Raw genomic sequence first — 13,241 nt, 5'->3', positions numbered from 1 at the left:
TTTACTATACCTTGCACAATTGGAAAATTTGAATGTAAGCATGCATTGTGTGATTTGGGGGCGAGTAATAATCTGATGCCCTTATTTGTGTTCAGAAGACTTGGTTTGGGTGAGGCAAGACCAACAACAATTACTCTACAATTAACAGATCGATTGGTGAAACATCCACGAGGTATCATTGAAGATGTTCTTGTGAAGGTGGATAAGTTTATTTTTCCTGCTAATTTTATCGTTCTGGACATGGAGGAGGATACGGATGTGCCTATTATTCTTGGAAGACCATTTGTAGCCACGGGCCAAGCTCTTATTGATGTTCAAAAGGGAGAGCTTAAACTCAGAGTTCAAGGAGATGAGGTGGTATTTGATGTCTTCAAGGCAATGAAGTATCCAATGGCTAGTGACAGTTTCTGTAGTGTGGATGTGATAGATAAATTAATCTTGAAAAGACGTGTGCATAGTGATGCTTTAAGGGCGGTGTTGATAGGTGGTGAGGTAGATGATGATGATGCTAAGATGAGAGAATATGTAAATTGGATCAAATCTTACCAACCATACAGGAAGAAGTTTGAAGAGTTAGCGAGGGACCTGAATGACCATTAACATCCATTCAACAACCACCGCAATTGGAATTAAAGGCACTTCCGGATTATTTGTGTTATGCACACTTGGGAGAGAAGGAGACTTTACCTATAATTGTTTCAACTGGCCTCTCAAAAACTGAATTGGAAATATTGTTGAGGATTTTACGGGATCATAAATTGGCCATTGGGTGGACATTGGTGGATATTAGAGGAATAAGTCCTTCAACAGTAATGCATTAAATTTTATTGGAGGAAGATATCAAGCCATCTATAGAGGCTCAGAGAAGACTCAATCCAGCGATGAAGGAGGTTGTACTTGAGCAGATTCTTAAATGGTTGGACGTCAGGGTGATCTACTCAATTTCTGATAGTGCATGGGTGAGCCCAGTGCAAGTGGTACCAAAGAAGGGTGGTATGACTGTAGTGAAGAATGAAAAAAACGAACTCATTCCAACTAGAACTGTGACGGGATGGAGGATTTGTATTGATTACCGCATGCTCAACAAGGCTACAAGGAAGGATCATTTTCCTTTGCCTTTCCTTGATCAAATGCTTGATAGATTACCAGGCCACAACTACTATTGCTTCTTGGATGGGTATTCAGGGTACCATCAGATTGCTATTGCACCAGAGGACCAAGAGAAAACAACATTCATGTCCCTATGGCACATTTGCTTTCAGGAGAATGCCATTTGGACTATGTAATGCTCCAGCAACATTTCAACAGTGCATGATGGATATCTTTTTGGATATGGTGGAGAGAAGTATTGAGATTTTTATGGATGACTTTTCTGTTTTTGGCTCTTCGTTTGATATGTGTTTGGGTAACTTGGAAAATGTATTGAATCGTTGTTAAAAAGAAAATCTAGTGTTAAATTGGGAAAAATGCCATTTTATGGTAAAAGAAGGAATTGTTATGGGACACAAGATCTCTAGAGATGGTATTGAGGTGGATAAAGCAAAAATTACAACAATTGAGAAATTACTACCTCCAGTGTCAGTGAAAGGTGTAAGAAGTTTCCTTGGCCACGCAAGGTTTTATCGATGATTCATCAAAGATTTTTCTAAAGTGTCTAAGCCTCTCTCTTCACTATTGATGAATGGTGTGGTTTTTGATTTCAATGAGGAGTGCCTTCATGCTTTCAAGGTACTCAAGGAGAAGCTGATATATGCACCTATAGTGGTGGCCCCAAACTGGGACTTACCATTCAAATTGATGTGTGGCGCTAGTGAATATGCCGTGGGTGCAGTTTTGGGGCAGTGTATTGACAAGGTATTTCGCTCCATTTACTATGCTAGTAGAACTCTCAATGATGCACAGTTGAATTACGCCACAACAGAAAAAGAGTTGCTAGCCATAGTATTTTCTTTTGACAAGTTCAGACCTTATCTGATTGGTAATAAGGTGATTGTGTATACTGATCACTCTGCTATCAAGTACTTGATGACTAAAAAAGATGCAAAGCCTCACTTAATCAGATGGGTTCTATTGCTACAAGAGTTTGATATGGAGATTTGTGATAAAAAGGGTACTGAAAACCTGGTAGCTGATCACTTGTCAAGACTTGAAATAGAAGATAGTCAGAATGAGAAAGCTATGCAGATAAATGATTTCTTTCCAGATGAACAATTATTTGGGGTGAGTGAAAATCCTGTTGTGCCTTGGTTTGCTGATATTGTGAATTTCCTTGTTGCAAAGGTTGTGCCTTCTGAGATGACAAGGCAATAGTTGAAGAAATTTTACTCTGAGGTGAAGCAATACTATTGGGAGGAGCCTATTCTCTATAAGCATTGTGTTGATCAAATCATTTGCCGTTGTGTACCTGAGGATGAAATGCATTCTATTCTTGCCCACTGCCACAATTTACAACGTGGTGGACATTTTGGAGCCACAAGAACAATAACTAAGGTATTGCAAAGTGGTTTTTATTGGCCAACCCTATTTAAAGATGCTAATTCTTTTGTCAAGGCTTGTGATCGGTGTCAGCGCACTGGTAATATCTCAAGGAGAAATGAGATGCCCCTCAATGTGATTTTGGAAGTTGAGCTGTTTAATGTTTGGGGCATTGACTTCATGGGTCCATTTCCACCATCTTACAATAATGAATATATCCTGCTAGCAGTTGATTATGTGTCAAAATGGTTGGAAGCTGCTGCTACGAAGACCAATGATGGTAAAACTGTGTTAAACTTTCTCCATAAACATATTTTCACTCGTTTTGGTACACCCCGAGCTCTCATTAGCGATGAAAGGAGTCATTTTGTCAACAAACAACTTGATGCAGTTTTAGCTCGCTACGGTGTCTACCACCGCACTGCATTGCCATATCACCCCCAATCAAATGGCGAAGCTAAAATTTCAAAGAGGGAGGTGAAAAGTATTCTTGAAAAGATTGTGGATAGTTCAAGGAAAAACTGGTTAAAGAAGTTGGATGATTCACTATGGGCTTACAGAATCGTGTTTAAAACACTGATAGGTATGTCTCCATATCACTTAGGTCTTGGAAAAGCTTGTCATCTTCCAGTTGAGTTAAAGCACAGGGCATACTGGGCAATGAAAAAGTTAATCTTTGATTGGAATGCTGCTAGTGAGAATAAAGTTTTGCAACTGAATGAGCTTGATGAATTTCGTAATGAGGCATACGAAAATGCAAAAATCTATAAGGAACGGACCAAAGCTTGGCATGACAAGAACCTAGTCCAAAAAGAGTTTCAACCTGGGCAGCAAGTACTCCTTTTTAATTCAAGGTTGAGATTATTTCCTAGAAAATTGAAGTCCCGGTGGTCAGGCCCTATTACTGTTGTGAGAGTGTTTCCATATGGCTCAGTGGAAGTGCAAGGAAAGAATGGAGATCCTTTTAAGGTGAATGGACAAAGGTTGAAGCCAAATGTGGGCAGTGCATTTGATTAAGCAAAGTCAGTAATCCTCTTGAAGCCCCTGTGAAGAGGAGTTCAACGTCCAGCTAAATGACGTTAACGATAGCGCTCGTGGGAGGCAACCCATATATTTTTATTGCTTTCTTTACTTTTTAGTCTAGTTGTAACAAAAGTTTAGGTTTAAATTTGTGCACTCGTAAATTTTGAAAATTTGGTCTATTTTTGTACTTATGGAATCATGGAAATTAACACAGAAATTTTTTAAACTAAGGAGGCTGCAAATTTGTTTAAAAGAATTAATGGGAAATCGGTTGTTCCGGAAAGGGGGATGGAGTACCAATTGGAACCATACTCTAATGACTCCCCCTATGAGTCAATCCGAGCTGAAATTGCGTGTCGTAATTGGGGCATAGTTTGTAAGCAATTGCAAGTGGATACTGCTAATTACTCTCAACTATATGAGTTTTATGCAAATTTCCTCACTGAAGATGATGAGCAAAAATTTTTTGTTCGAGGCAAGGCAGAGCCTTCCGACATTGATTCATTTAATACTTTGATCCATCTCCCTACTATTTCAGCCACTGAAGATGAACATTGGAAGTTGGCCCATTTTAGCAAGGTTGATTATGTTGAGATGGCAGAAACATTGAGCTTGTCGGGGGCTCAATTTCATTATCATGGTGGTGAGCCAAAGCATTTATTCCGCTGGCAGTTGAATCGGATTGCCCGTGCTTGGGCTTATTTTGTGAGTGCTCGTCTGCTGCCCAGCCTCATGTATCTTCTATTGATCGAGAGCGTTGCCTTTTGGTTTACGCTATCATGACGGGAAAATCAGTGGATGTGGGATGAATAATCAGGTATAGCATTCACAACATCAGTAAGTTTAACACCACTGCTGGCTTGGCACATGGCACGTTCATAACTCAGTTGTGTGAGACTTATGAGGTGCCAGTGCTTGACGGAGACATAATTTGGAAGCCCATGAAGCCTATCACTCAGTCTATCGTTCATGGTTTTCCTCCAGCCACTCTTGAGCCTCCACAACCTGGCCAAGCACCTAAACGTCTGCGAGGTGGAAATGGGGAGGAGATTGATCCAATTGGTATAGGGGCCACTGATGAGGGGGGACCAAGTAGTAGTGCATCACATTTGGCACTTGGTGGGCCTATTGATGAACAAACTCAGCATACACATGATCGACTGGATTATATCATCCACCAAAATCAGTATTTAATCCAGTCGCATCATGCGCAAAATCAACATTACAATGATTACTTGGTACAACAGAATGAGTATAGGCGTGTTTATGGGGAAGAATTGAATGCTTTGGTCACTAGGTGAACGATGAGTTCTGCAGATGAACACTACTTCACCCCTGCACCACAGTTTCACCCATACAACCCACCACCACCACCACCGCCATACTGATGCGGCGTGTCTTTGAGGTAAGTTTTCTCTTCATGGTCTTCATGTCACATTTGGGACAATGTGAAGTTTAAGTTTGGGGGAGGGGCTTATCATTTTTATTTCTTTTTTTTTAGTTTAATGTTTTTAGTTTAGTTTTGTCTTTTGTGTCGAAAAGTTAAGCCAATGAAATTTCTTTAATAATGTTGCCTGCCATCACTTGTGAAATAGCGATTGTGTGAATAATCATGTGTTTGGTTTGATTACTCTTTGGATTAATTTTAATGCTTCTTAAAAATTTGAATATGTTGTGTAAATGTGAGTAATTAGCCTATGTTATACATGTTTTACTTGGGGATGAGGAATGAATTGTGGAATAGGATAGAGCTTTCATTGCTTGTCATTTGAGATGAAATCCTTAATGACACATGTGTTGGAAAATGATTTAGGCAATTTTGTTGGAACGTTTGAGCCATTCAATCTTACCGATATTATTTTATTCTTAGTTGCCCCTTTGTGACTTGACTTGCTTGATTAATTTTTTAACCACACTATTAGGCCAAAAATGTATCCATTATTATTTTCCATTGTCCTTGAATTATGCCATACACTTAGAAATAAGTTTGGGGGAAAGAATTGTATTGGGTGAAACTGTCGAGATGTGGATAAATGATGTATTTTAATGATTGAGAGAAAGGTAAAAGTTCTTGCAACATCACTAAGTTATGTATACCATTCTTCTTCAAAAAAAATGAGAAAAGAAAAAAAAAAGGAAAAGAAGACTAAAATAGTGATAAATAATTACGTAAAGTGATGGTGAAGCATTGTTTTATGATTTCTCAATTGTTGGAAAATTAGTGAATTGGGGGATGATTATTAAAGGCAAGGAGGTTGGTTTGATTGGTTTTTGATGTGCTTATGGTATAATGAAGCTTAAATGTCTTTTCAACTACCGTTACCTAAGCCACGTTGTTATGAACCTTAAAAGTCCTGTTGATTCCAAAGCATGTGTTGTTGACATTAGTGGAGAAAGGCAAGTATGCAAGCATATTGAATATTGGTTATTGGATTGTTGGTATGAGTGAGACATGTATGAGGCATTCTAATTTTTCATTTTGTAATTTGTAAATCATATTCTAATTTCCAATTGAGGCATTCAGGTTAATTGTTAGAGTGATCGGACTAAAATACTGGTTGTAAAATGCAGTTGATATTTTGTGAATGATGACAATGCAATGTGAATATTATGGAGGCTTAACTGTTTGTGATGTGTTATGTTTTAAGTTTAAAATCAATCTTTACTCGAGGGCGAGTAAAGGTTAAGTCTGGGGGAGTTTGTTGAGTCTAGTTTCTGGCATGGTTATGTGGTGTTTTAGGTAGTCTTTGATGTTGTTTTTATTTCATTTAGTGCAGTTTTATGCTTTTGTTTGTTTGTTTTACAGTTTTTGTGAATAAAAAGGAAGATTTAATTACTTGGAGGAAATTGGTTCAAAAAGAGAAGAAATATCCAAGTTTCGGTGTTTTTTTCGACAAAGAATGGATCTCGGCATGATTTGAAGGCATTGGTGATTTTTCGAGCTTAAAAATGCATGAGTTGAAGAATTTCTTAAGGGCCGCGGCTTAAGCACTTTGGAGCTACGACCAACCTCTTAACAGAATCAATGTTTCGGAGTCGAGACTCGACCCGCGGCATGGCTAAGGAGGGCTGCGGCTTTGCAGAGCTAAATCCCAGAAATCAGAGACTCGGACCGCGGCATGGCTTTGGGAGAGCCGCGACCTATAGGTGCAAATTCTCAAGAATTAGGGACACATGCCGTGGCATGGTGCAAGTAGAGCCGCGACCCGCCTCTCTTAAAAACAAAAAATTAGGTTTTATAGAAAAAAAAAGGGAAAAACCGAAGGAGAGGACAGATAGAGGGGAATAGTGAGATAGTTTTGGTGGCTGAAAAGCTTGGAGAATTCTCAAGTGTTTGTTATTCATCTATTTCTTTATGTTGTTCTTGAATTTATTTGTGATTAGAATGACAATTATGAACTAATTTTCTGTTTAGGGCTATTAGTTGAATCACTTGAATCCTTATTATGAACTAATACAATTATCATTTCTTCTTCGTCTTCCTTTCAATTCCTTACAATATGTGCTTATTGATTGGTTATAGATTGACCATCTATAGTCATTATCTTTATGTTTTTTAATCAAAATCTGAAAAGTGCGATTTGAATTTGCTTTGGTTGTTTAGGACACAATTCTAATTTGGAACGAGAGTATCTAGATTAATTGTGTAACTATCTTTTTGAGTTCTTGTGGTTATTGCAGTCTTTGTGATTAAATTTACCATAGAAATATAGGGAATTTTCACTTAGATTGAGTTTATAATTCATAATATGATTATAAATTGCTTTGGTCAACTCGTTTATTGAAATAGGTAGAAATAAGAAAAAATTGGCAATTTGTATTAGGGATTAATAGGGAGGATAGTTGATGAGATTAAATGCCCTAATTACTCTCTCATTATTTAAATTCAAGGTTTTGCTATTACTTATTGTTCTATTGAGTTCTTGAGTATTTTTTTTTTTTGCTATTTGTATTTTCCTCTGCTTTGTTTACAAGAATCAAAGTTTAATTAACCAAATAGAACAAAAAGATTATTTGACTGGTAATTGGTGATTCAGTCCATGAGGGCGATACTTGGTTTTACCAAGATTATTACTGAATTGTGATACGTGCACTTTCGTAGCTATAATTTTTGCAACAATCCTCATTCTTATGAGCAGTGCCCGAGCACTGCTAGTTGCTCAACAGATGTGAATGATTTGCCTTTGGAATAGGCACAGGCTATTGGTAAATTGTATTAGATATGGAGGAAGATGAGGACATGCCTATTATATTGGGAAGACTGTTTTTAGCCACGAGGCAAGCTTTGATTGATGTTTAGAAAGGCGAGTTAAGGCTCAGAGTATAAGGTGATGATGTAGATTTTAATGTCTTTAAAGCTTTAACCTACCCTCGTGCTAGTGACAATTATTTCAGTGTCAGTGTAATGGATGAACAAGGTGAAGGGGTCAAGTCAAGAGGAGTATGATGGTACTAAAGCCAGAGAATATGTTAAGTGGTTGAACTCAGTGGGGAAAGTTTATAAAAAGAAATATGTGGAATTAGGGCAAGTGCCTGAGAGACCGCTCCCATCTATTGAGAAGCCACCAATCCTTGAGTTAAAGACGTTGCCTGATCACCTTCGGTATGAATATTTGGGTGAGAACAACACACTACCGGTTATTATTTTTGTAACGACCCGGATTTTCAAGACTCGATAATGCGGAAATATAAATGTTTTCATTTAACAAAATGTCTCAAAAACCTGTATAAAAAAAACTTTTTAAAAAGTCGTATGGCCATACTTAACATTTAGTTACAACATATTTTATAAAGAGTAGAGTGAGCCTTGTTTAGGAAAATTACACAACATTTCCAAAAATAAAACGGCTTCCCAAAAGGTTGGTCCACTGCTCTGCCTTGCCCTTGCCCTTACCTACAACATGAAACAACTAGGTAAGCGAAAACGCTTAGTAAGATCAACTTTCAAACAAAGCATGTAGAGAATTAGGGATCCGGACCCTACACAATCAATTTCAAGAACGCTAAAGCGTCCTGGCAAACTTATGGTCATGCCTGATAACCAATGATAAATTAATTCATAACTAGATAAAAATCCTGCACTCAGAAAAATCCCAGAACAAGCAGATATATTATATCACAACAATATCTTATCAACAATTATATCCCTGCACTTAGAAAATCCCAGAGCAAGCAGATATATTATATCACAACATAATTCGAGACCAACGCTCGACAATTTCCAACAATTCAGGCGTAACGCGCCCTCCAACATAATTGCTAATCTGTAAAAGAGAACCGAGTCTCCACACTAAGATCTAGCCAATAAATATTCTCATCAAGGGTAACTATCGTGTTACCTAGGGCATCGCTACTTATTCAAGAGTGTAATCCAATTTACACTGTTTTACGGAGACTTCTATGTTAATCAGTGGTGCTGGTGAGCAGTTGCCCCTAGGGTGTTCAGCCTCACTCAATCTTGGCAACCCCTAGTATCTCTAGGCACTCTCACTGAATGGCCAATATTCACGGCTGCTATTCGGGAATAACTTATCAGAGCACTTGCTCGGATTCTAACCGTCCAATGATTAAGTAAGCATGAGGGCCCCTAGGTCCCATTTATCTTGGCGCCCCTAGGTTTAACCAGCTTATCCTCATCTCATGGCCACTCGTCGTGGTAATGAACCGGACATAAATAAAATCAAGCAGTGTGACGGGGATCAACCGTCTAGGATAAGACGGACTTCTACCGTTCATATTTTCTAAATCAGCACTCACTAGACTAACGTCTCTAAGCAACTTTCTATGACAGCCTATATATGTGCATGTATCCCTATACTAACATACAAGACAATAATCATTTCATGTTGCAGCCATACAATATAAGTTGACTTACTTGGAGTCCTTAGCGCTCAGCAGGTTTTCACCCTCCAACGTTCAGTCCAGTTATGCTTAGCCAATACTGTAGTTATCCATACAGTATACTCGGATTAATTATGGCACTCATAATTCATTATTATTATTTTGGGCAGTTTGGTCATTTTAATAAAAGTCATTTGTAAGGATTTATAATCCTTATTTGGTTTTAAACCTATTAAGGAAAGTCATACAAAATATTCGAGACTAAACCCTAAGTCTCGGGGAGACCTATCCTAAGGTCTCGATACCTAGGCTCGGGTATCATAATGGTATTTCCCCACAACCCGCTAAAAATCTTATTCTTTCAAGGTATCGCTATTAACCCGCACTTTCGACTAGTCGGTTAAAATATGTAAGATTTTAGCCGGTATTACATCCAGAAAATACAAATAAATTCCTTAATTATTTTTAAAGAAAATAAACTCTTTAAATTTTCCAAAAGCAATTAATCAATTTTTACTTATTAGAAAAATAATTCATTTAATTATTTTCTCAAAATATAGGGTTTTAAACCCTCTTTTAATTTATTAACTATTAATAAATTAAATCTCTTATTTTTAGAAAGAATAAAAACTCTTTAATAAAAATAATTCATTTAAACTCAAAGGGGTAATTTTAGTGAAAATATGATTTCAAGACTTACCAATTTATATCTTGAAATAAGCAAGATTTTACTTTTTACCTTATGTTCCAAAATCTCATTTTTACACTAAGTGTGAAAAACCTATTTTTCACATTTTTAACTACATACTTCGTTAGTTCATAACTTGAAATTTACTTACCCAATTGTTACCAAAATTTCCCAATTCCATTTTTGTTATGCCATTTAGGTCTTTGTAAAATCTTAGGTCAAAATGAGCATTTTTGATTGGTGAAATCATTTTCCAACAATGAGGTAAAAATGACCTTATTTTCAAGTCCTTATTTTTTCCAAACTTTGACAGTTAATAACTTTCAAACCATTCAATATTTTCTTACCAAATTTTACAGTGAAATAATAGGTTGTGCCAGAAATATGTCCACAAAATTTTAGAAAAAACTGGGTTCATTTGCCCTATACAGTGGCTGTCCAAACTTGGTTCCGAAAATAAGAATACGAAAAAACTGTTTTTTACCTAAACTTTGAAATAGCATAACTTACTCATTTCTAAACATTTTTTAGTGTTTCAAAAGCTCAATTTTATGTACTCAATATCAAAAACATCACAGTACAATTTAATTTTACAAAACCAATATACAGTGGCTGCTTGACCCCTTGGAAGTCACAGCTCAAAACATGTTTTGTTTTAGGGTATCCTACAAAACCCTTGGGGGTTTTGGTTCCCATTTTCAAAAATCAATACACATGCATCATAAAAATTATTAAACAACTACCATAACCTTATTACATCACCAACAAGAAACTTTAAGCATTAAATATACAAAATAATGCTTAAAACTAAAAACCCTACAACAAAATCATCAAAAGTAAACTTTTTACCTCTTTGGTGTTCTTGCTTAAGGTTTGGACCTTCCTATTAGCTTTGGCTCCTCCAAAACCTTTCAAAAACCCTAACCAACTTCCCCCAACAACATAGGTAATTAGCTATTTGAAACTCTATGATTAAAACTTGACAAAAGTCTAGATTAATGAAATTTTACCTTAGGGAAAACCCTTCCTAGACCAAGACTTAGCTTCCAAGTTTCTTTGGTGTTCTTGGGGTTGAAAATTGAGAGAACACTTGAGAGAGTCTTCAAAAATCAGATGAGAGTGAATGAGGGAGGGAGAGTGGTCGGATTTGGGGGTTAGAATGGCTCACACAACTCTTCAAAATATCACAAAATACTTGAGTGCTTTTCTACCCACTTGCCCACTTGACTTCTTAATTAAAATGGGAGTTAAACTTTATAAAATTGGGTTCACACCACTCTACAATAGCACATGGCCGGCCACCCTTTGCCATATATGTGATCATTAATTTTTTTTTTATTTTTTTTATTTTTTATAAAGGTTAATAAAGGTTTCATAAGAAGAAAAGTCCAAATTGGCTTTTGACACATTTTTTCACTCTTATTAAGTTTTAATCACCAAACTTAACATTAATTAATTAAATTTAATGTCTCTCACATTTAAATTTAATTAATCACATAATAAAATTTAACCTAAGGTCCATTCATGGAATAAAATTCCCCATTTCGGCAAAATTAGGCATTTACCACAAAATGCCTTAAAATTTCCATTTTCTTTTAGGTTTATTATTTTTTACCAAACTTTAACTTTTATGAATGTATTTTATGCCCAAAATATAATTTCCATGATTTTTCATTTTATTTTCCGAGATTTTTACCCGATTAGGGTTTTTGTGTCAGTCCAGGACCGAAAGTCTTATCTTGACTTTTAAAATCACAAAATTCATATTTTGGCTAGCAATAACTCATGGAATACTTACAAACAAAATATAATATTATTTAAAATAATATTCTTAACTCGGGGGAAAAATCCTGACCCGAGTCGTTTAAAGGTACCCGAAAACGTAGGACGTTACAATTTTAGCTTCTTTGTCTATTATGGAAGAAGAGAAGCTACTTAGGTTGTTGAGGGCCCACACGCTAGCTATTGGGTGGACTTTGGTGGATATTAAGGGTATAAGCCCTTCAACAGTGATGCACCGTATATTAATGGAGGATGATAGTAAGCCTAGTATCAATGATCAGAGGAGGCTTAATCCTTCGATGAAGGAGGTGGTAAGGAAGGAAATCCTTAAATGGTTGGATGCAAGGGTGATTTACCGAATATCTGACAGTGCATGGGTTAGTCTTGTTTAGGTGGTCCCGAAGAAAGGTGGTATGACAGTGGTTAAGAACGATAATAATGAACTTATTCCAACTCGTACGATGACGGGGTGGAGAATTTGTATTGACTACCGTAAACTGAATAAGGCAACCAGGAACGACCATTTCCCCTTGAATTTTGTTGATCAGATGTTGGACATATTGGCAGACCATCGTTATTACTGTTTCTTGAATGGGTACTCAGGGTACCATCAAAATGTCGTTTGGGTTGTGTAATGCTCCAACAAAATTTCAGAGATGTATGATGTCTATCTTCTCAGACATGGTGGAAAAAGGTATAGCGATTTTCATGGATGACTTTTCAGTCTTTGGGTCCTCTTTTGATGGATGTTTGGCTAATTTGGAGATGGTTTTGAAAAGATGTGAGGAGTCAAACTTGGTATTAATTTGGGAGAAATGTCACTTTATGGTGACAGAAGGAATAGTCTTGGGCCACAAGATTTCACGCCATGGTATTGAGGTAGATAGGGCCAAGATATCTACAATAGAAAACTTACCTCCACCGGTGTCAGTTAAGGGGGTTCGTAGCTGTTTGGGCCACACTGGATTCTATAGGAGATTTATCAAGGACTTTTTAAAGATTTCGAAGCCCTGATCCACTCTACTCATGAATGGTGTGGTGTTTGATTTTAATGATGAATGTTTAAGGGCATCTAACACGCTGAAGGAGAAATTGGTTTTTGCTCCTATTGTTGTATCACCAGATTGGGATCTCCCTTTTGAGCTTATGTGTGATGCAAGTGACTATGTAATGGGAGCGGTGTTGGGACAGTGTGTAGATAAGGTATTCATGACTATTTACTATGCTAGTAGGACTCTTAATGATGCTCAACTTAACTATGCCACCACGGAGAAAGAGTTACTAGCCATAGTATTAGCCTTTGATAAATTTAGACCCTACCTAATTGGCAATAAGGTAATAGTGTATACAGACCATTCTGCAATAAAATACCTTATGACCAAGAAGGATGCTAAGCCACACATGATTCGTTGGGTCTTGTTGCTACAAGAGT

General features: G+C 36.9%; 1 protein-coding gene and 1 long non-coding RNA gene across 2 annotated transcripts; one reads left to right on the top strand and one right to left on the bottom strand.

Moving 5' to 3' along the window:
- Positions 1-390: 390 nt before the first annotated feature.
- On the top strand, positions 391-1,437 carry LOC133815253 (uncharacterized). The gene is made up of 2 exons (XM_062248109.1): positions 391-572; positions 1,263-1,437. The coding sequence occupies exons 1-2, from the start codon at positions 391-393 to the stop codon at positions 1,435-1,437; spliced, it is 357 nt and encodes a 118-aa protein (XP_062104093.1).
- Positions 1,438-8,177: 6,740 nt separating this feature from the next.
- Positions 8,178-11,691, bottom strand: LOC133816573 (uncharacterized). Its single transcript, XR_009885340.1, has 3 exons — positions 11,038-11,691; positions 10,877-10,955; positions 8,178-8,392 (listed from the first exon to the last, which is right to left on the bottom strand). It is a non-coding gene; the product is annotated as an uncharacterized LOC133816573 (long non-coding RNA).
- Positions 11,692-13,241: the final 1,550 nt, after the last annotated feature.

This window comes from Humulus lupulus, chromosome 2 (assembly GCF_963169125.1).
Source record: "Humulus lupulus chromosome 2, drHumLupu1.1, whole genome shotgun sequence".
Taxonomy (NCBI): domain Eukaryota; kingdom Viridiplantae; phylum Streptophyta; class Magnoliopsida; order Rosales; family Cannabaceae; genus Humulus; species Humulus lupulus.
The sequence above is the reverse complement of the archived record's forward strand: the minus strand, read 5'-3'. Positions and strand labels throughout refer to the sequence as shown.